General features: G+C 39.0%; 1 protein-coding gene across 4 annotated transcripts in view; it reads right to left on the reverse strand.

Annotated features, from left to right (window-relative positions):
* Window positions 1–24775, reverse strand: part of CHD5 (chromodomain helicase DNA binding protein 5) — a 981350-nt gene that overhangs the window by 141186 nt on the left and 815389 nt on the right. For 3 of the 4 annotated variants that reach the window (XM_069239999.1, XM_069239997.1, XM_069240000.1), the window contains exons 33-35: window positions 14413–14545; window positions 11759–11851; window positions 3841–3984 (exon numbers count right to left, since the gene is read on the reverse strand). In XM_069239999.1, the coding sequence (XP_069096100.1) occupies window positions 3841–3984; window positions 11759–11851; window positions 14413–14545 (370 nt within the window). The remainder of the gene's footprint in view (window positions 1–3840; window positions 3985–11758; window positions 11852–14412; window positions 14546–24775) is intronic. The other variant, XM_069239998.1, reaches the window with a different exon arrangement.

Consider the following 24775-nt stretch of genomic DNA (forward strand, 5'->3'; position numbering starts at 1 on the left):
ATAGTAGAGGGCATATTTATCAGATTGTCAAGCAGAGCTACGCAGAAATTAACCTTGCTGCACTGCACGACAGTTAAAGGGCACACATGTGCCATATTTAAAGCATCCAGCACATTCCTGACTTTTCCCCTGCACTGGTGTACAATGGGTTGCCTAGCGCCAATGCAGCCACCCTTGCACCATGGTGCATGCAGGACTGCTTTTGTGCAGGAAGGGACATCTTCCTGCACAAAAACTATGCTGGGAGGCATATTCCTCGTTCTATGTGTGCTGCAGAGGGCACCTCACATAGAAAGAGGAAGAAACTAGGAGAAACAGGGATAGTTCTCCTTGTTACGCCTCCTTTGAGGAGGCGTACGATTTTGGCACAGCCCCAGGTTTACAAGTTCTTGCAGAACTGGGGATGCATCAAAATCTGTGGGAGTTGTGTGGGAACACCCATGCAACCCCCATGGAGCGCCTCCCTAGCTCAGAGTTTGGCAACTCAGCAATTTGCAGAGCGCTGTCTTACTCCAGGTTTTTGAAGCCACTCAGAGCCACGTAAAAATTTACAAATTCAACCTTCTATGGGATGGTTTAGAACAATAAAGTTGTAGTTTAACACTAATGACCACAGCTATTTCACAACACTACCAACAAAGTGCCTTTTCACAGTACATTTGTTAATCATGCTCTTCTAAATTTCAATTTAAGATATTTAGAAACAACACCACTTTGAGAAATGTGAAGCAAATTATAGACCAATTACCACATTCTCCTGGCAAAATATAATGGACAACATAAAAATAAATGCAGTGATTCATCTCATAAGAACATCTATTTGACTATGCAAGTGAGTCTATCATACATTTAAAAAACAATGGACACAGTAACAATGACACACACATGATCCCACTGCTTGTATGGGACTCTTTTTTTAGCTTCCAGTCATATAAGAGCAAAAAGAAAATTATTTTTCTGGACAAAGGGGCCTTGATCTCAGCCCACTGCATCTAATGCACAAAGTCACGTACAGTTGCAAGCCAGCCTATATGGTAAAATCCAACCTGACCCTTGTATACAGTCCTTTATTTAGATTTATGCACGTTGAAGGACACCCTTTACCCGGAAAAACGTGTTTAAAAGCTCAGGCAACAAAATAGGAGTATACAAAAAGAAAGCAGTAAACAAGCATTAGACCTATATAGGGTCGTCATTACCAGGTCTGTCAAAAGCTATTGCGTGGAATAGGCCAACCTGCTTCCAAAGATAAGAAAAGTTACTTCTAGGAAAAAGAGAACACACCAGCTCTAACATTTGGCACCATCTAAAAGTGTGCCCGTGTTAGTTGCCTCTTTATTATTAAACACGCACGGTTGCTTCAAAGTCTGTAAATTCATTTTTTTTGTAATGTGAGCGTGGGACCTTAATAAAGCACGGGGCTTGAGACGTGATGCTACCTTTGCCCTTCCCTTGCGACAGCACTGTCCAGCACCTTGTCTCTTGCAGCATTTAAAAAAACACAGTGCTGCACCACTTTTCTTGCGCCCCTTAGCGCCCCCTTACCGCCATCATGTTTGTGCCATATTTAAAATACGGTGCACCATGACAGTAGTCAGGGGACTAGTGTCTGAATTTTTTGTGCTAGTCCAGCGCTTTGCAGGATTAGTGTAAAAACATTCTGACGCTAATCCTGCAAAGCACCCAGAGGCCCATTGTAAGCAATGGAAACCTCCTTTTAACACTTGCTTTGGGCGTTAAAAGAGCCAAAACAAATGGCTCAAGGAAATCTCTTAGAGCATTTTTGTGGCGAAGGAATGCCCCCTTTGCATACATTATGCCTGGTGCAGGCATAATGTAGTGTGAAGGGTTACAAAGAGGGCCAATGCATGCATTGTGCCACCTTGTAAATATGGTGTGCCATTTTTGGCCTTCTAACGCCACATTAGCGTAAAAAACATTACTCTAATGTGGCATTGGAATAGCGCTAGGGGCTCTTAAATATGCCCCTCAGTACTATAACTACCGTTGACATTCATATTAATTAGTATTTTACGTGAAAAAAAGAGTGCCGCTCATTTACCATTTGTGACTATAACTTGGATGCTGAAAAGACTAGTAAACCTTCATGACAAAGTCAATTGACATCAGGCTTGGACGACTGACAATTCCATGAAATACTTAAAGGGTAAATAACAGTGTTTAACCAAATTAGAAACCATTGCCTCACAAATTCGTTATTTACTTGGATTTTTCATTCAGAGGAGAGCACCTCCCTGAACTCAGCTGTATTAAAACACATTCTAAAGGGTACGTTTCATAGGCAGCTCTGGAGGATGGTGATTCCTCAAAAAGGGACCTCTCTATGGTGTGTAATTAATATTTAGAGGGACAATTGGTGGATTTATTTAATTAAACAGTGTTAAAATTACATCATTGACAACGATTATGTGCCCAATAGCAAATAGATGCCATAGTCATCATAGTATATAAAAAGATTGCTGACCTTCATTTTGACAATTTAATCGTATTGGTTGCATCCCCGAATCCCTGAACCATTAATGAATAGACCTGAAAGCCGATACAGTTGTGGCAATACGTTTAGGAGGCATCTAGGAGGTTGCAGGATATTCTTGGTCTTGGATGTAGAGACTGAAGCCCACTGTTGACAGGGATTATACTATCTTTTCTTCAACCTATAATAGTGACTTAAGTGTAGGCATTTTTAATATATGACTCTCCTTGGTGGCAAGATTCCAGGAAACCTGGCTCAGAGAAATTGCTCTTTATAGTTATGAGTGTGTTTATTTATCACTTTTCGTCTTCAAGTGCGATGATCTGTCTGTGTTTCAACATTTTACTTCTTCAAAGGTAATTGTTTCAATTAATATGTGAGAACTGCCATCACCTACTTCTCAGAACATTATTTAGGTTCGGCGGATTCAGTTAACACTGTGTTGGAGTCTCTTGGAGGAATTCCATGGGTAAAATATTGAGTCTTGCTACAGAAAACGAAAGAAGAAATAAACCTTTGTAGAGCACAAAAGAATAGGTTACGGTTCTGTGCTGATACTAAAAGCGTGGTAGATCTTGAGCCAATCACAAAGGTCAGATAAGGTGATTGGGTTGAGTTAATAGTAATAAAGGGTCAACTTTTAGTAGATCTAAACAGGAGTTTTTGGGAACATGTTGTCTGAAATTAATTTTTCTTTTTTGAGTTCTCTTCGCTTAAACGTATTATGAGTACTTAGCTTCAAATATCTGTCGTGTTATTTAGAGGGAGCTAATTAGAAAGGCCAATGTGCCTCCTCTGAGCTGAGCATCTCTGTACAAGCCCATATGTTTGAATTCATTGTGTCTCTGGCACATTATTCTATTTGCATTATACAATGCTTGATTCTTTCCTTTTTCATATTTTCAGGTATGCTTCTAAATTTGAAGATCTAGGATTAAAAATAATTTCAACAAAAAACTTTAGGTTTAATTTTTAAGATATGGTTGAACGTGCCATACTACACTATTTGACAATAATAAGATTAGGTGCATTTTGCTTTGGCAAGTAACCCCTTTTCTCCTGGAAATGATATTGCTTGCTTTGCATTTCAAACATGTAAGAGGTCTATGAATTATTCTATGTACTGGATAATGAAAGAATATCACTTCTCAATACACATGTTCTCTTTGTCATGTGGATCAGGTCTATAATTCTGTGAACTAATGCCGTGAATCTGACTACGCCTCTCCACATTACACCACTGCAAACAACAGGCAGTTGAATCTGTATTTAGCCCATGCATGTAAACTGTGATGGTGAATGTATGTGAACTGCACACACACACTTAAACATTCATGGACTACAACCTGTGAAACCACCATCTGCGATGTTGAACATGAATTTAAATTTGTCTGCTTTGTCTTCTTTTTTCCCCTCTTCATCTTCCTCCTTGTCTCCATTCTGCTGAGGCTCAACATGTTCCTTCTCTTCAGATTTTGTCTCTTCTACCGCTAATAGAAAAAGGAACAGTTGGAAGTATTATTTGATCAACAAAAGCAATGCAATTTTCAAAACCTTGCTCCTCATTCTTGAAAAATACATAATAGTATAGGCGGAGATTTACATCTCTACATAAATGTACTTTCACATTTTTGCACAATTCACAAACATTTCCAGAAATACACCTAAAAAGCTGCGCCAGGTACAGGTTTTCGGGTGTACTTCTGGTTTTATCATGTGACGTCTCATGAGGTCTTCTATGCTCCCTGTGCAGAATTCTACATAACATACATTTACACACAGATAGAATGTGAAACTGCATAAATTTTCCTTCACTGGGGAAAAACATTTGTCTGACCATATGGGGGATGATCCATTCTCCTGATCCTGGAAAGTGAGCTACTCCAGACCAATGCAGGAGTAAATTTCTAATCATTTCTAGGGCGGAATGAGGTCAGATGATTGAAGTTTGTGGACGCACATGAAACATGTTTGCCACGTTCCCAAGCTTCCAGGGAAACCACATCTTGTAACACTCACATTCCACATTTTGTGTGGAATTTAACACTGCAGGTTCCTCTGAACTTGTGAAGAAGAAATCAATTGTGGAGAAGCCATTTATACCTGACAGGAATTCCGTTTGTAAATTGCTGGGCATTGTCTATTTTGGCCCTACACATATATTTACATAAAAAGAATTCCTTTGTGAATCAGGTCCCTTGTATGATTTATACTAAAATCTGCTATCTGATCCATGAGCTTTTGCGCTGGACTTGCCAACAATTGGGCCATACCTGAAATTAAAGAGTTCAACATATTGAGTGACCTTGCTTTGAGAGCTTTTAGCATCTAGTAACTGAGATTATGTAGCTGGGCATTAAAGTTAAATTCACATTTGAATAAGGGAGGCACAACATTGTGGTTAATACCACAGTGAAACCTTAAACCCCCTCAATGTGATAGTTGGATTGAGCTGTGTTATATAAACAGTTGGGAATTAATAGCCGACCTACTGAGCGCTAAAGTGCATTTGCTGAGCCTTCTGTGTTAACGTAATACATACACAGTGGGTTACTGAAAAAGAAAAAAGCTGCCTGCAATAGACCTGCAAGTTCTAGGCATCGCTGCTTTTAGTGTGAAACTAATGTACAGATTAATGCTGTCGGAACCAAGCAATTGCTTCTTCTTCACACTCTTTGTTATGTACCAAAGTTAATTAACAAACAAAGCCTTGTGTGCATCCTAAGTACTAACAGTGAACTTCAAAGTGTGACTCGGTGTTCTCTTTAATACAAAATGAAAACATGTTTAAACAATATATCTCAGTGAGCTAATTTCTTGGCTCAAGATGCTGTTGGTGACATGGACTCTGGTCAAATTTGGCACCAATGCAAAAAAGCCAGTAAAAGATTTCAGGGTGGTGAAAAGCATACAACCCAATTACTAATCTCCCACATGAAAAGTGTCTGTGCATAGGTATTGCATCAAAATAGCATTCCTAAGATATTTTCATCTGAAGCATATAGACATCATTTCCTCCATTAGCAGCAGGTCTTTTTTCACTTCCGTATTCATGGAATCCTAGTGTTGGTGCTTTTGATTTCAAATACTAAGACTAACCACATCGTAAAATGTTAATTCCTAACTTGGTAAATAGTGACCCCTCATTAAACCTTCACTTTCTTGACGTTGTCATATTTAATATGTGGACAGGTCTAGCCCAGTACTTCACCTTGGAATTATCATCCAACGGCCACAATTCACTGTAGTTTAATGTCAGTTTATATAAATCTCCTTTAGGTCAAACCAAGTACAATTTATTTAAAACATTTTAGAAAATAAAAATCAAAGAACAAAAATCTTCAATCACACATGGAGGGCAGAATACAGTAAAACAAACTGGACTCACTTGTGCAAGGGAGGATTAGGGCTTTATCAAGCATGGGGATGAATAAAAGTGGTAAGTGCTGCTAGGTTGAGGCTTGCTGGGATGCAGAGGGGTGGGAGATATTTGGGATACTCCCTGAGAATGAGAAAGGTATGTTATTTGTATTGTTATAGGTATACTGGGTGGGTATACACCATTCTAATATATATAATAAGGTGTCCGTCAGACATGAAAATTGTTTGAGGTAGGTTTCTTTGCAGAAAGCACAAAACACAATGTGGTTGGAGCCACTGGAGCAAACTGTGTTGTATGTAATAAGGTCAGTCTGTCTTCTGATGGTAAAAAACTCTATTGCTACACTGTGGGTGGCTTTGGGCTGAGTAGATTCCGGTAGGGCAGAAATCACTGCAAATCAGGAGTCCCGTAGATGAAGGAGATCATGGAGAGGGACCAAAAAACGTATAAGAAGAAACATAGGCCATATTTATACTTTTGTGCGCAGTATTTCCGTCATTTTTTTACACAAATGCGGTGCAAACTTACAAAATATAATTGTCTTTTCTATGTTTGTGCCTCTTTTGCGTCAAAAAGTGACGCAAACGCGGCGCAAAAAAAGTATAAATATGGGCCATAAAGTGAAAGTTTGAGCAAAAGAAGTGGAAGTTAAAGTAGGATAGATGGTTTAAGTTAAGAATGGAGTAGGGGGTGCCAAGGGTGAGTAGGCTTGCACAAACATGAAGATCATTGAAGTTATGTATAATGCTCTAGGATTAGACGATGGAGTGGCATCTAAGCTACATTACCCTGTGGAACATGCAAGAAAGAATGGAGGTATGTGAGAGAATCAGGATGAAGAAATTTGTGTGATAAAGGAATAGGTGGGTATACTTTTGAAGATCAGGATTTGTATATGGTTGAGGGCGCAGGTGGATGTGATGGAATGAAAGAGAATATAGCAGATGGTAATAGGGCAGCTTACAGCATGGTTAGAGATTGTAGTAATGTCTTCCACAGCCTGGTACCCGTTAAATAGTTAGGCCACACACAGAGCTGTAAATCACACATCTTTGTTCCTCTGTGTGTACCTGTGAATTCCAAAATGCTAAATCAAGCTCTCAGACATTCTATTCTATCGATTACGTCACACTGAAACGGAGTCCCTGAGGAGCCAGAATTTTCTGTTCTAAATGATGCAAATCACTACATATCTCCCTCTGTTAAATGAAAAATAGCAATTTTTTTGACAATCATGAGACAAACGCAAATATCTACATATATAAAGAAGCATGTACAATTATATATCTTCAATTCGTCTTCTTGGCACTTTGATCTGTCCACCCAGTCTGGTTACTGGAAGCTGTAAACAGTTGTCTTCAATGTCAGAGATTGCCAATGATGGCAAAGAATCAGCAACAGTGATTGAGTTCTTAGAATCAGTCTTTCTTTCACCATCTCGAGCTGAAGACGGATGAAACACAGGCCTGAAGTGAGAAGAGTCTTGAGTAAGGGACTTTCAAGTTCATTGGGTAGTCACCATGTGTCCTTTGGTAGACACTTCTTGAAAAGGTTCTGCGTCATAAAGAGCAATAGATTTTGGTTTCCGTAACTGTCGAGCGATCACCAAATTTCAGAATGAGAGTTCCTTTGCATGCTGCCTCTTGTCTGCATTCATTTTCTTTTTCTGTTTGTGAACAATTCCTCGTACAAATCAGGTTTTCATTATTATTACTTTCTGTGGTCCATTGGGGTATCTTGGTTGCCATTGCTCTCCCCAATATCAAAATAACAGGACTTTTACCTATGGTCAGGCGTGGTGTCGAACAGTAGCTTGCAGATTAGAGTTTAGTACTGTCTTTAGACTGAGGTTCTCAAGAGTTGCACATTGCTTGCATCATTGAGTAATTGACATACTTGTGTGACAACTCTATCGTGCTCCTTCTGTGTAGCTCCAAAAAACAGTATGTCAGTGCTATAGTTAAAGGCATTCACAACAGGTTGAATGATGCATCGTATGACATCTTGGAAAAGTTCTGCAGCTGATGAAACACCAAAACTAAGGTCCTGATTTAGATTTCGGGGTGGGTTACTCTGTCACAAAGGTGATGTATATCACTACTGCCAAAATATAAATCCCATTATTTCCTATGTGAGTTATATTTCAGTGGATGGGATATCCATAACCAATATGATGGAGTAACCCATCTTCCGAAATCTAAATCAGGCCCTAAGTCACTTCTGTCTAAACAAACCAACATGTGTAGCAAGAGTTGTACTATATCTGCAGCTTTCATCTACTTCTAACTGCTGATAACCTTTTATTCAAATCAATTCCAGGGACGATTTTGGCACCATTCAATTGTGTGATCATGTCAGCAAAGAGTGGCCTTGGATGTCACTGTTGTTCAATTGCTTTGTTTGCTTAGTGCATGTCATTGCACATGTGCACAACTCCTTCATGGGCATGACCACTATGGGAGAAGCCCATAGCATTGGACCAGTGGAACGTTCAATAATGTCATGCTTAAGTAATGATTCTATGGCTCTGAGCAACAGGACGGACATCATCATTGATATGTAGTCTTAATTTCATAGTCTTTAAATCTTCTAAACCCTGAAACAATGAAGGGAATTGACTTACTATCTTGTGATAAGCATTCATGTTGTAATTCACTGAAATTAAGCCGATGCCAGCAGCTGTGTTTAAGCTGAGCAAGCGTGCACTTGTCTCTGTACCTTGAAGCACATGGATCAGTGCTCGTACCGTTTGTTTTGTTATGTTTCACTATCACCATAAACAAACCTTTACTGTTCATAGGTGTCGATGAAACCCAAGTGTACACTTTGATCTTTGACAGTGTAAGCCGTGGTAATGGAGACAGTTCATTGTCTTTTCTTCAGGCATTATATTTATCAAAGCACCACTATCGATAATGAAAGGTGTTGAATATCCATTTATTTTCAATGTAATCTGTCGACAGCGTATGATTTCGTTACTTTGACATATCAACTTTTCTCCTCACAGGTGACCAGTCTGACATGTGCACATTTCTCTGAGGTAAGCATTGACATGGTACAATCACCTTCTTCACTTTCACTTATTACTGAGGCTGAAGAACTGTTTGCTGATGATTTGGATGGCGATCAACTTTGTTTCTATTTGCCCCAACTGATGTTGTCGCTTGGCCTTGTGGGCGTGCATCAAATATTGTTTCTGTAACGTTCTGGTGCTCATTTTGTCTTTGTGTCTTGACATACTTACTTTTTCCTTCGTTCTGCACATCATAACAAAATGGTTCTCTTTACCACAGACATTGCATATTTGATCAAAGGCTGGGCACTTTCTTTCATGAGGAAACGCAAATCCACACCTGAAGCACAAGTTCTTTTTGCGTGTAGACATCACTTTGTGTCCTTCAATCTATTCTTTCAAATTACTTTTCACAATCCTGACATACTCGCTCTGGGCATGTCTGGCCTCCATGTCGGCAGCTTGCCTCTCAGCACGTTCCCCAGCTCTGGCAAGCATCAAGACTTGCTATAAACTAAAAGTTTCTCTCAGCATTCGTTGTCTGAATGAATTGGACACACATTCATCGTAGCCTCATTGCATCTTCATTGTACAATTCTTTGAACTTACAGTGTTTGATGAGTGTGTCAAGGTTTTTCAGTAATTCATCAATTGTTCGCCAACTCTTTGACTTTCTTGACTGAAAACATATTGTTCATAATCAATGTTTGGTACTGGATTAAACTTGAGATTCAATGCATTATTAATGTGACGGTATGTGACTTCTTCGTCAGTTCTTGGCATTTTTCTTCATGACTTCTTTCACACTACAGTTTGCATGATTTTTTAGATATTCGATAACCTTCCTGTTCTCAGTCTCTTCAAGCGCATCTATGAAATCTTCAGATGTCTGTATCCGCGCAGTCCACCTTTCACCAATGTTTTGCTTTTTAGAAGTGTGAAATTGTGGTGGTGGTTTGAGGAAGGTGGCAGTATTGTAGACCAGTTTGGAAGTTACTGATGTCGGGATAGAAACTTTCCCCGACCTTTCTGCTGGGAAATCAGGATCAGTTCCATTCATGCCCTGGCCTTGGCCCTGCGATGGACCAGCCTTGGGGTTGTCCTTGATGAGCTCCATTGGCAGGACAGCCTTCTGTCATGTTTCTGGCCACCAGAAATATGAACTGCTCTTTTAGCACAACCCTGAGCATATCTCTTGAGGCCACAGTCGATTGGGGTATGATGATTCTGTCTATCGGGCTTGGTAAGTTATTTACATAGTCTATCCTTTAGTTTGTTCTGTCTTACACCTACTTGATCCGCCTTAAGCGCTATTGGGTATCTGATAATTTCCTTTAAATGCACTTGTAAACCTGGTTGAATCAGCCTTCAATATTAACTCTTCGTATGTTGTAAAACTTTATTTTGCTTGACAGCACGGTATATAGTTCTATCGGAGTTTCTTGACCAACGATGTGTAGACTTTCCGTGACACCCTCTTTCCATTCACACACTTCACATTAGCTGAAGTTGCACTTTGATTCCTCATAAGCCAACTGTTGACTCAGTACTTTGACGAGGGCACATGTGGCACGCACAAGCAGTTTGCTTAGACCAAGGCAAACTCTCCAGGAAAGCACTTTGTTCTTTTGGTTACTTATCCCCTATCTTGTTGCCCATTGTAATGTCTTCCCCAGCCTGTTACCAGCTGAATAACTAGCCCACACATCGTGCTGTAAATCACACATCTTTATTTGTCTGTGTATATCTGTAAACTTCAACATTCTAAACCAAGCTATCATACATTCTATTCTAGCGATTATGCCACACTGATGCCGAGTCCTCAGGGAGCCAGAAAGGTTCTGTTCTAAATCATGCAGGACACTACAATTGTAATGTTGCTAAAGAGCTTGATTCATATACTTTAAAGCTTTTTTCAATTCAAAAATATTCCCAGGAGCAGGCCTGGAAAGCTGCACCAAGCACAGGCTTCTTGGCATATTGCTGGGAATGCCACGTGATATTACCTGTGATCTCCTTTAGCTTTTGTAATGAAACTTACACAGCATGGGTTTCAGCAATTATGGAATGAGGTTCAGTGTGCACATGCACATTTTTTTTCTTTTTTCCCCTCTACCAGAAATTATTTTTGCAAAATTGTATACAGCTATTTCCCTAGACTATTATAAATGGGGGATGATCAGTTCCCCTTCCTATCCTAGAAGGGCAGGTACTCGAAACCTTTTGCTGAGGTAATTTACTGACCCTCTCCAAGGGAAAACTATGCAGTAGCAAATCTGTTTCTGCTGGTGAGAAATTCTTTTGTGAATTCTTGGTAGGTGTAAATGAGATATTATTGGCTGTAAGCCAATTTGTGCAGCCCAAAAACTTTTTGTGAATACAGACCAATGACAATACATTGGGATGGTATAAGGATGGTGCTGGAGGGAAGAATAATTCACTGATGATAGAGAGAGGATATTTATGAAGGAGTGAAAAGGGTAGTTCAAGATCATAAACAAGGAAGAGTGGTGAGCAAATTGGTCTAGTTTAAGCACTATATTTATGAATGATGCAAATCCATATTAATCCATATTATTATTTTGAGTTTGGAAGAGGGATGTGTCTATTGGGAACCAAGTGTTATTAGTTGAATGCCTTCTTGAACCTGTCACAGTTAGTCCATGATATCAGGAGGTTATGGTTGATGGTAAATTTATGAATGTATCAGAATGTAATCTACACACAGAAAGCTGAATACTGATCTGGGGACGACCTACACAGAAGACATTTTCTTTGCCCATTCCCAACATCTACGCGAGGGGGGGGTCTTTGTGAATCAACTGTAATATTTCCACACAGACAATAACATACTTGCCGGCCAACTCACCTGTCTTAGGCTCACTGTCTTCAGGCTTTGTTTGACCACTATCCAAGGTAGGTGATTCCAAAGGTGTTTCTTTATCTTGAACTATGTCAGCTACTAGAGTCAGATAAAATAAATAAACACAGTATGGTGATTGTCATGTTTTAAATTTGATATATACATCTCATGATTAGTTTGTGTCAGGTTCAGGTTTATTTTGATAAAGATCTTGAGACTGAAAACACATTCTTTCTTTGAGATTGGGATATCTCAGGTCTTCACATTCACAGACCTATGGGCATCCACTAAAGAAAACTGGGGAAAACACACATTGTGTGAAATGCGCTAATTCATAGTAATTATTTATGCTGGATCAAAATGCAATGTGTGTATTCAGTTTGTGTTTAACAAACACATATCCCACGAGTGAAAGTTTGCAGTTGAAGTGTATTCCGGATCAGCATCAGGCACAAATACCAGCGAAGGGATACTGCCATAATATCGAGTTTGAAATATATTGTTACAACAAGATTGTAGCTAGAAAATCGACTCCAAAATGCTGCGCTACAAAAATATTATAACCAGAACATTGACTAAAAAAATACTGTGAAGGTAAGTGTAGGACGGAAGGAAGGAAATTAAAGCATTTCAGAATTCCTTTACGAGGAGCAATCTCCTAAATGACTGCAGAGTTTGCTAGCCTCATTCATTCGCTGAGAGCTACATGAGGTATGGTTCAAAGTGGGGGTATTTTATTTTTCTGGCGATGCCATTGAATCTCGGTCCTTAAGGTTTTAAATGCTATAATTTCGTTGACCAGTTTCAACAAGGCTCCACACTAAGGCAGTTTATAGCAGCTATCGCAGCCAAATTAAAAGAAGCTTTAATTTCTGTAGGTTTATCAGAACTGTTGAGTGCCCTTATGAATCACCACCACTTTTGTAAATCTCACTTCACACTGGTTTGATCAATTTTTGCAATTACCTTCTCTTTTGAAAATGGTTAAAGATGTTGCCTGGTGGAGTCCCTTTTTATAATTGTTAGATAATATATATTTCCACTCAAACATACATCTTGCCAGTTTCATCCAGTGCATCTTAATATCCTTTTTTTCATGCATGCAAATATGCATATAGGGCTCCAATTTAGAAAGGCGTAACACCCCCTAACTAAATCTTTCTTTATACCTATGATCTCTGGTGAAAGAGGTAATGCACCATCCAAATATTATTGTAATTCATTTTTAAAAGACATTATTTTTAATTTCTAATTTATGGTGCTAGTGGCAATAAACTTCTCTTTACAAAGACTTTGCAGTAGTCTGGACCTAAATTTAAATTGGTTCATAAGTGTCACTTAAATGAGACATCCTCACTAAAATCACCCATTGGGAAACTCTTTACATTTAGGGCCTGAATCACAAAGGTAAACCTACACCTTTGTGTAAGTTTACAATTGTCTCCTATTCACAAAGGGATTTATGAGTAGTATCTTTATGAGTGTGGAGCCTCCGCTCGTAAAAAGATGTCTTATGTACGGAGACTCCACACTCATAAAGATACTACTCATAAATCCCCATGTGAATAGCAAACAATCATAAACTTAAACAAAAGTGTAAGTTTACCTTTGTGAACCAGTCCGCCAGTTTCTAAATATATATCTTTTAAATTGTGCCACAAATCTCATCCCCACCACAAACTGTATATTTACATGCAAGTAGAATGTCTATTCAAACCAATAGTTGATTGGACAAGAAATCATTGTGGTCAGGAGAGGGTATCAAGCACTATAAACCCAGTTTAGAAACTCAGTCAGAACAGGCATTCACAATGCCAGTATGTCTGGCATCAAAGAAATGGTATAAGGCAATGTGAAGCATTAGTAGTAAATAACATGGGATTAGATATGTATTTGTGTGGAAGCAAAGAACTGTAGAAAAATATCGGGGTAAGTTAAAAGATCAAGTGACAGTTGCACTGTCAAGCTACACCTAAATATTCATGTAGGTTAATGACTGCTCTTCTCAAATCTGTGCTGCTACCAGAGAACAACAACATAAATTATTTAGTTATCTAGGACACTTTATAGTATAACAATGTTGTGTGTTCCTGAAAGTTCATGCTTAGGGCAGTTGGATAAATAAACAAAATAGTCACAGCTGTGGATGGCAAGCACTATTTTTGTGGAGGCACACAACTTCTGCCCAATAAAAACATGTAATCCTGGTTCCCAACCTATGAGCGGAGCCAAAGCCCCTCTCTAGTGATGCTCACATAATTGTCTGGTGGCAGCCGAGATGTCAAGCCAGACCATACAAAGGGGAAAAAAGTGATATTGTTTTTTTGTCTTGGAATGTGTTAGCAAAGGGATGAAGCTCCCCAGATATTTCTCCTCTTGGCTAGAAAGTAATGGTATAGAAGATATGACCAGATTTCAATTTTAATATGCCCTCCCTATTTAACAGCTAAATGATAGAATGATGCATGATGGAATGTTGCTGACAGATAAAAGACAAGAAAAATGTGGGGATTTTTACATGTTCATGCCCCCACTCATCATCACTGGGTTAATTCCAGTTGCTTCCAGAAACAATCTGTTACACCCTGCTTACAATGCCTTAAGCGGCAACTGGCCGTGTCATGCCCTGCATTAAAACCTGCTGACAGAAAAACACCTACCTTTTGGAGATTGATCTAAGAAGGACTCAGTTTTTTCAATCTCTTCTTCTTTCTCTTCACTTAATTTTTCGTTATTTTCTGAAAGTTCTTGTTTTTCTTCATTTTCAACATTATCAGAATTATCTGTTGTTTTCTGTGGAAAAATCACTGGGTTAGCCTTATCTGAATATGTGAATTGAGGCTATGGTTTATAGTCAGAAAATAGTACTAATTATTATCCCTATCACTCAAAAATACTTGTTTTTTTAACAAATTGATGGTTCTACTGAAAAATGTTATTTCAGAAATATTTTCTTAATATTATATGACATTGCCGCATTTAGCCACTACAAATATTCCACTGATAGCTATGCATTCAGCTTTGCATACTACAAGATGACAAACCAACACTAGATGGTTTGTGGCTCATCTAACAGGTAGCTCAACATGTTATGGTTGAACCATCTCCTCTGTCGTAGGTCAACACCCATTACTGGTTCTGTTGCTTCCACTTCTGCTCTTAAAACCAACAGTCTCCATACTCGCACAAAAACACTGCACCTACCTCACCAGACCACATAAGGACACTGCAGAAGATATTATGTGGTAAGCCTTGGGCTCCCTTCCTGCTCTTATTTTAAAAGTGTTTCCCTCCATTGGTAAGATCTGACACTTACTCTCTCTTCAAACCTACTATGAGGAATCTCTCCTTATTTGACATTGATCCCCTCTAGTCCCCTTATTACATTACAAACCAAATCTTTGTACCATGAGATGCTCCTAGGACAGATACAGATTTTTTTCTGTTCGACAATTCAATCACACCAGTTCTCTATCCCAATTCTTACAGAGATGCTTCTTATTTACATACATGAGTAACTCCCTTCTTCTCTTATCCACAGAGCCATATCCCTTGACAGCAAGATACCCATGCATTGGATGTGATCAAATATTTTGCAAGTCTTTCTCCAGGATATGAAATGATTGATTTTGTCCTGCTCCCCAACTTATGTGAGACTTACCATTGTCACTACTGTTATTCAGCAACTTAGCCAACTTACATTACAATTCCCTTAGGAGGTATTTACTACTATATAACTTATTGTTGTAAGCACCTCTACTTACTGCTGCCCATTTGAACTCATTGTATCTTTAATTTGTTCTTCAGACCGTGAAACACAACGGTCCCACTCCCCCTATCTCTTTATAACCCTGCACACTCCTGCTGCATGTCCACCTCTACCTGGAACCTCCTTTTGTATGAACACAGGTAACCTCTACCTAATTAGTGTAATAGATAAGATTTATAATGACAAGCTAATATTGGCTCGCTACACACAAACATATTACTTTCCTCTTTTCCAATGTAATTCATGTTTGGTTTGCAGTGCCGCACAAGTTTGACTTCACAAGTAAGAATGTGAAAACTATAAACTATTTTATAACCTGTACTAGTATTTTACAATTTTAAACAATTCCAGCCTTGAAAAAGCCAGAAGCTTACTAGCCAAATAGGAACTATCCTAAATCAGTTCATATTGATCAGGTCTACAGATAGAACACACTGGCAATAAATGCGGGGTGTCTAGCTTTTGATAACACTCAGTTGTGCTTATTTCAACTTTTCACTGTTTATCTAAGGGTTTTCGTGTTTCATTCTCAATATTTTGTTGAAAGGTGGCAGTTGTGAACCCTGCCCTCTTCTGGCGCTAGTACCTCAGGCACATCTGTAGCTGCTGCACCTCGTCATGTCTGTTTTCTGTTACGTCTTGGAGCAATGCCTGAGCGGCATGTGGAGCAATGATGTCAACCAGGTTTGGCTTCCTTTACATTCTAGTATGTCTTCACCATCAGACATTCTGATTAATGCACTGAAGGTGAAAGGCACCACTCAGATTGGGTGTGGAACATAGATTAGATATATTGCCTTTGCCTTCTATTTGCTGAAGAAGATTGTTTCCAGGAAGTCAGGTGATCTGTGTTTTGAACATCATACTTACTATTTTCATTTTTACATTTTATAAAGTGAGTGGGTACCTTGTGCTAATAGAACAGAGTGCTGCAGCAAAGGAGTTCCAAGATCTGTCTACTGTAAAGAAGAAGGATTTTGTGTAATTTATGGCTGTTGACTATTTTGAGCCCTTAGGCACAAGAAGAAAGAAGGATGCAAGTGGCCTAAGACTAGGAGAAAATTTGATTGATGGATTCAGGACTCTTATTACAAAGAACTTTATGCCAGACATAGCTTTTAAAGGTGGAGAGTTTGGCCTCTGGTAACAAGTGGAGCAGAGTGAGAAGTTTAGACATGGGAGTGTGAAGAGGGAGGTTCAGCAGAAGGAAAGTAGCAGCATGCTGAGTCAGTTGTAGAAGTTGAAATTGGGAGAGTTGAAGACAAAGATAGAGGGTGTTGCCAAAATCTATTTGACAGCGTATTATTACTTTACTTACCAAACATCTGTGGTTAGATGGAAGAAAAGTGAGGATTCTCCAAAGGGCCAATTAATAAAAGAAGTAGGGTGACATGACTTTGGCAATGTGGGTAGAGCAAGAAAGGTTTTCATCAAAATGTACCCCAGTTATAAACTGACTGGACCAGTTGAGGACAGGAACTTATGTCTTTTGAGGCTTGTTAGCCAGTATTAGGATAATATGAGTGTTATTAACATAAATCATAAACTGAAGGCAAAAAGACCTGATAAGCTTCATCATTGAAGTCACATGCAAATTGAATAGGGTGGTATTCAACAATGATGCTTGGGGAACCTTGCACATGGTAGGCAGGCTGAATACCAATTGTTCAGAATGGAATAAGCCACTGCAGTGCTTTGTTCCAGACTCTACCCTTGTGCAATCTGGTAGTAAGAATTACAAGGATCATGTCATCAACAGCATGTGATAGATATAAGAGAATAAGAGCAGTGATTTCTCCTTGCAGTAGCATGAACATGAGCTTGTTCATGCCTGCTGCTAAGGCTACTTTAGTTATGTATTGAACTAAAAAGCCTCCCTGAGCTGTTTCAAACAGAGGATTGTAAGTGATGAAGTTGGTAATTTGATGATGGGCTTCTCTTTCTGCTGCTTTTGACACACAAATTAACAGTGCAGTTGGGTGATAAAGATTAGAAACGGAAGGATCAGCAGATGGCTTTTCTAAAAAGAAGTCACCAAAGCTAATTCTATGCTCGAAGGATAAAAGTCAACTGAAATTAAATCACTCAGCATGAAAGCAAAAGTATCAGCTGCTACATGAAAGTGGAAACCCAGACTTGATAGTCACAATAACGGATATGTCTGTAGTAGTATTAATATGTAATCAGATAATCTAGGATACTTAATACATGGGGAAGGCTGAGAAGTGATTCTGAAATGGTAAATGTGGCTAAAATAGTTTGAAACTTAGAGGTAAAAGAGATAGGCCAAGCATTTGCTGAATTTAAGGGAAGGTGAACCAGACTGGGATGAGACTGGTTTAGAAAATCCCTGGTTGATCATAAAGGTCTATTCGGATGAGCTTCTTGTGATAACAATACAAGAGGAATGAAATGCAGTCCAAGTAGTTGTCACCGAAAGCTTGCATTCTCTTAAGGCCAACATGTATTTAGGTTTCGTCTTCTTAGAATATTATGCTCAGCATGATCCTTCCAAGGCTACAAATGTTCTCTTTGAAACAATGAGAAAGGCGCTGCGCCAAGGCAAAGATGGTAGAGAGCAGTAAAAGACCCACTTTTTTCATGGGTGCAAATTTATTTAAAGCTCAGGATAGGCATGTATTGAAGTTATTAGCTTCTGGTTTTACCTCTGGACCAATAATATGATTTGTGTTGGAACAATGGGGTGAAAAATTACGAGGGTTCATCTTAATAAGGTGAGACTTACATATGTTGACTGAAGGATGAGCTAAACAAAAGGTCAAGGGTGAGAGAGATTAATGGTGAAAATGCTGTCATGTGCTCTTAATAACTGAGAAACAAGAGGGTTGTTTCAAGAGACTGTAAGAAGTAAACATAACGTCAATAGTGTGTCTGGCATGATGGGATGATTGGACAACCATATAACAAAGATACAGCAAGGAAAAGGAGTCAATTAGTTATTTTTAAGAAATAGTTTCAGGCTGAACGGCAAGGCTATTCATCTAGAATGTATACCAGAAACGTCTAGAGTGCAAATGGGGTAAGAAATCCAGCAAATCTGTAGCCACATTCAATTGCAGGAGGTGGTAAACCAGCTACAATAATTAAGTAATGGAAATTCTGGGAGAAAAACTGAAATTGAGCATTCAGCATCCTGAAACGAGTTAACAGATAAAGGTGACAAAGATAAATGCCCACAGAAATTAATTGAAAGGCTTCCACCACTTTTCATAATTGATTCTATCTATGGTGCAGAGGTGTCCTTGAGCAAGGTCTCTAGGACAAAGAACAAAGGAAGTGTTTTAGTTCTCTAAGCTCTACAGATAGGAGTATGAATAATATTGTGCTTTAGAGACTGACCTGTGCTGCAGAGTTTGAGGTCTATAAGCTGGCTCCTTCAATACTGCAGACCCTGGGAGTGAGTTACAGTACTTGATGTTTGATGTTCTGCAAGGCCGTGCTAGAGTACATTTGAGTTTGTTTTTACACCTTTAGGGCTGTAGTAAGTTTAAAAGTATATTTTGTGAACCACAGTGATCTTACTCTTTTGTGGGTGTATTTTGTATTGACATGTCCCTCTCTAAACACCTACTTTTAGGGTCAGATGTAGCAAAGGGTTTTACCCATTCTGTCTCTATGGGAAAATTCGTTGGTACATAAGGCCCTTAGTTCCTTAAACCACTCCCATTTTGTAGTAAATCTCCTTGCCCCCCTTATATATATAGTATAAACACATATACCCATGTTTGCAAATGTCTCTGCACTTGTGGCTGAGACCTCTGCACAGAAAAGACTGGAGATTCAGAGGTTTCTGGCTGTGGGTTTGTGACCAGCAGTTTGTAGTATGTGCGTGGTACTACCGTAGTGCTTCTTTAGGTACTACAAAATGTAGTTTGAGAATTGTGCCTGGTATCTTCTACTTTCCTCATAATGGATAGGTTGCAGGAGATGCATAGTTCTACAGAGTCAGAGATGACAAAATCAAAGGGAAAAGTCCCATTAATTGAATTAGAGGAAATTAATTTAGGTTTCATCAGGAAGTATTTCCTGGATGAAAGTATATATTATTTTTATCACTACAAATTGAACACGTTTTCTATGTAATTCAAATATTGAAACTTTTTTTGTGGTTACAAAAGTAATATTTGTCAAGAAGAGGGTCTGGTGCTGCTGCTTGCTGCTAAATGTGGCTTGTGCGCGTGGATGAGGCACTCTAAATCTGCTTGCGCTAGGCTCCTTTCAGCAAAGTAAAGACTGATGGCCATCGCATAGAGCTGGTGTTGAATGAAATGAAGCTTTGGCACTTGAATAACATGCTGTGCTGCCTTTCTAGTGCACAGCATCCTTTAATAAGCAATCATGCTACAATATTGCGGCAACCAGGATCTCACTACATACATTCTAGATTTCCTTGTCAAGACCTTTTGTTTACATAAGGATTGTTTGATAGCATTCGGATTACAGAGAAGTATCTTGAATGCTCTGTTTTTGGTGATAACGACCTTTGAACTATTCTCATAGACAATTACCTGAACTGTTAAGACTGGGAATGTATATTATACTAAGATTAACCTGTGAAAGTATGAGGAAGGATTCATGGTGCGCATTATTGCATATGTACATATGAATGTTATTGATAAGGTATTAAAGTTGTAATAAGCACATACAATTGCTAATATTAGGGGACAACAAGATGTTAACAGTATTTGTTATTTTTAGGCCCTGGCAAAATTTTGTTTATGCCAGAGTAACCTTGAGTAATTGCCATAATTTCACATTATGCGAATTTCCCAAGATCATGCAATTTCACCAGGTCACGTAATTGAGATTTAATCTGGGTGAACGTTGTGGGAGCACAGGAAAAGATAGAACGAAGAGAACCCAAGCTAATGCCATTCCCATCACACACAATTTTGCATTTTTTTTTTTGCACAGAATGCAGGACTGACATTTTTTGCATTTTTACATCATAAACATGAGTTGCTAGAAAAATCTCATATTGGACATTTCCAATTTAGAGGCAATTCCTATAGAAAACATCTGTGATTATTTTATATTTATTATTATTTTATTTGTAATTCATTATTTTATATGTTTTAATATTTATGGCATACAGCTTCATTGTTATTTAGGTTTAAATTATTTTGTAGCGAAAATAGGAACATTTACAGTAGCGAAAGAAAAAAGAGGATCAGCCACTTTTCTTTGCAGGTTAGCTTGAGCGGCATCATTAAAACTTAAAATTAAAAGGACTTATTTTTATTTTGGACATCATCTCCATTGAGTCTGCCCTAATATTCCACAATTCACCAGGAATACCCCAGATAAAAACTTGAAGATAGGAGGAGAATACACACTAATATCAGATATTCGAACTAAAACAAAACGTCACGGTGTGAGGAGGGGGCCGTGCCTTGGAGACAGCATGGCCTTGTGCCAAGAGGCACCTAAGAGATACTTTTGCCTGTGCTCCGTCCCCAAACACCCTCCTCCAAAACAAGAAAAAAATGCTGAGGCTGATGTCCTGGGGTGTTTTCACAGTCCTTAATGGACATTGGCAGTTCAAAGCCACCGGTAATGAGCTGGAAATCCAATGTTTAGAGTGGTTTCCAGCTCATTTTCCGTTCCATTGTGTGATATTGGCTCCTCAATGGGTGACGTGTGATGACGCAGAAAAAGAAGGACTAACAATTATTCATATATCATATCATCAAAATCGTATAATGTAGTGTGATTTTAGTAAAGAAAATAATGAACGAGGGAAGTTGTGCCCTCGGGGTAGTTCGCCATTATTATAAACATGCCTAATTAATCATGAAGAATTGACAAATGTAGTAATCCGTCATAATTGCAAATGTGTTTTATGATTTTCTTGATTGAAACTGTTTTGTGCTTAGCTTAAATTTAGTAGAGGCTTTGGCCTAGTTGCCTGGTCTCAAATTCTAACTGCGTGACTTTTCCTTGAACTAATAAAATGCATATTTTACTTTAAGGTTGTATTTTTCTAGTAGGGATGACTAACATACTTATCTCCAAGGTTTCGTGCTAGGCAAGTTACATCCCCTTTGATCCAAGGTCAGTCTCTGCAGGTGCGGACAATAAGAGTACTGATAACGAAATATTTGGCAAACCTTGTTGCAACTTGTGTTCCAAGGCTCCAAGGACAATGTATGCATAAATGAGTACTAGGAGAAAGACACTATTCATTGGTCAAATTGAAGCCACCCTATGAACCCTCCAGTGGAAGAAACTGCTGAATTTGGAATGTTTCTTACTTAAACCCACCGGACAAAGAGAAGTCACCCATTTTCCTTGATGCCATCTTTGAAGCTAAATGCCAGATGCCATCTTGGACGACATCTTGATGCCCTTTTCTCTATTCCAGAGAAAGAGACTTTGAGAATTCTCACCCTAGAGACTTTTAACTTTAAATTGTCCCGTCTTGTCCATGCAGTAACTTTGCCCCATTCTCCTTGCTGCTGCAAGGAAACTTGCCCTTAATTCTGCCCCTTTGAGATCTGCCCCATGCTGACCGAACCGGTACCTGAAGGACGAAGATTTTCCTTGTACGCTGATTGTATTTGGTAATTATGAAAGGATAACTGTATTATGCATTGTGTTTTTTTTCCTTTTAAGTACCAACTGCTATTTTGATAGGGCCCAAACTAGAAGTTTTCCAAATTTGTGTTGACTAAATTCATTTTGCATGAAGTCCCACATGCCAATGCTAATTAGAGGTTAGTCGAGGTATTCACTCGATGCACCATGATGAATTGAAACCTTGTTATGCTGACCGATGTATGCAATTAGTCAAGTTCAATTACTCATATTAGTGATTTGCATTGCCGTAACTGAATGTATTATAATTCAGATTTTGCATAGATTGCGTTTCTTCCACCGTTATGGACAGCTAGTAATGTTCGTATACATATGTCATTTGATTTTGAGACTCATATATATCGTTTTAGCTTTGTTAATATAGGGAAATAAACTCACTATCTTTTAATAAAATGGTGTGGTTATTCATGACTGAAATAGTGACATGGTGCGTCGAAATACCAACTGTTATTGATTCCTAATATGTTATTTTGATCTATTAATTGAGTATTTGGCTATCGATCACAGTAGTCATAGATTATTGGTTTAAGTGATCCGACTATTCTAGGATGAGGAGAGTCCAACTCGGCTAAAAGGTTCACCGACCTCCAGCGTGTCCAGATACAGGTAATTTATGAGGGCTGGACGCGTTATCAGTAGATGGTAGCAGAGATTGATGGTTATGCCCTTTGGGACCCCATCCGAACAATAGACGGAATAAGTTCGAATTTTTTTTGGTAAAACAAGTTGGAGAGATGATGATGCCCTAAATCCCCAATGACTTTCCCGGAATCTCGGAGCTTGCGAATGGAGGAAATGGAGGTGTGAAAAATGTTTCCGGCGTTTCTAGTGACGGTATGAAAGGAGTTAGGGTTTTGCGCTTGCACAGCTTATTGCCGCAGATTAATTGAGAAGTTTGTGAGGATTTTAGGGGAGTTAGCACTCCAATTAAAAGATTTTAGAGGAGGGTTACTCCAAAGTGTGAGAGTAGGGAAGTCGTCGAACTTCACATGTGTGTAGCGCTTTGTGCAGGAAAATTGTCCACGTGGTTGTTGATGTTGAGATGGGCCGTGCGAGGTCAAGAGACTCCAGAGTATGTTGAAAAGTGTATGAGACACTTGATTGATGTAATCTGTTCGGTTTAATAGGTTGATCGGGCGTGGTCAACGAGTCAGTACGAATATTGAGGAATGAAAGAAAAATTTGGACTTTGAGATTTGATGAATTCTAAAGTGCACTAGAATAGTTCATTAATCAGTTGAGAGTAAAGTTTGCGGGTCAAATTTTGCTTGCAAGAGCGGGAAACCGAGAAAGATGGAATAACTGCCGAGGCTAGTGAAAAATCCCTAAGGTTTCTGAAGCGATTGTATTACCCTTCCTGTAGTAAACCAACAGATTTGTTTTCTTCTTTTTGGTTGGTGCTTGCGATATATTGCAGAAAAGTAGTTATGAGTGAAGTTGAATGAAAGAGGACAAGCCGCAGGACTTTGTCAGCCGCAGTGTTTGAGCGTGACGTCACTAGGAGCCGCGCTGGGGTAGGTTGGTTGGTGAGAAGGGTCGCGCACGGTTTGGACACAGTCCGTGAAGCGCAATTGGTGGGGAAAGGCAAGCAAAGAGTATTCCGGGAATTTAAGTCACTTATTGATTACATATTTTAGAAAAATAAAAGACGGGAAGATGAAATTTTTCAAAGCATTCAAGAGTGCCTTGAGGGGAGATGTATATATTAAAGTGAATGTAGGAGAAGAAACAACGCCTGAGGGTACACCAGCTTATATCGTAATTGAAGAAAAGGGTATCGCACCATGTCTTTGGTTAAAGCAATGGTGCAAATTAACGGAAAAGCATGGAAGTGTAGCGTTCCCTATCCATGGGTAGTTTAATCTAAGAGTTTTAGAAAATGTAAGATTCGCGCTATATGACAAGAAAATACCTCCAAGACCAGCACTGTTTAAGGCATTAGCAATTCGGGAGCTAATAGCTAGAAACCAACAACAAAAGAAATTTGAGACAAGAATAAGAAAAGTAGAAAAGACACTAGCGGATGCTAGATGGGATAGCACACAAAAGGTTTGGAGATCAGACGTACTGCAGGGAATTAAGTTGTTTCCAGCAATTACTGATGAAGCAGAGACGGAAGGAAGGAAAGCTACCTATAAAACAAACAGGAGTCAGTCCAGAGATAGAGAAAAGAACAGAAATTCGAAAAGATCAGATGAGTCAGACGATGAGGAGTTCATTATACAATTGCTAAATGATCGCCCGCCACCATATGTGGAAAGCGAAAAAGGCTCAAGCATTAGTACTGCCCCTCCAGAACCAATACAAGGTAATGTGACACCGAATTTGAAAATATCACAGAGGCAGAGCAGTTCCGATATGCCCTTTTCACCACAAATACCGCAAATACAGAGGATATATCCTGACGTGCCTAAATTGAATCCTGTCGATAATTATCAGCCGCAGGTTCAAAGGTGCTGCTGTGATGAGCACAATCTGGTAATAACTTCTGATTCAATGGCGCAGGGAGGACAGAATTATCAAAGACCGACATTGATACAAGCCGAATCGACACAAGTTTTGATGCCTCAAAAGCAGGTACAAGAAGTGCCAAGGTACACTCGAGTAACAGAGAGCCAGTTAGGTATACCAGCAAT

The sequence above is a fragment of the Pleurodeles waltl genome, chromosome 6 (assembly GCF_031143425.1).
Source record: "Pleurodeles waltl isolate 20211129_DDA chromosome 6, aPleWal1.hap1.20221129, whole genome shotgun sequence".
Lineage (NCBI taxonomy): Eukaryota > Metazoa > Chordata > Amphibia > Caudata > Salamandridae > Pleurodeles > Pleurodeles waltl.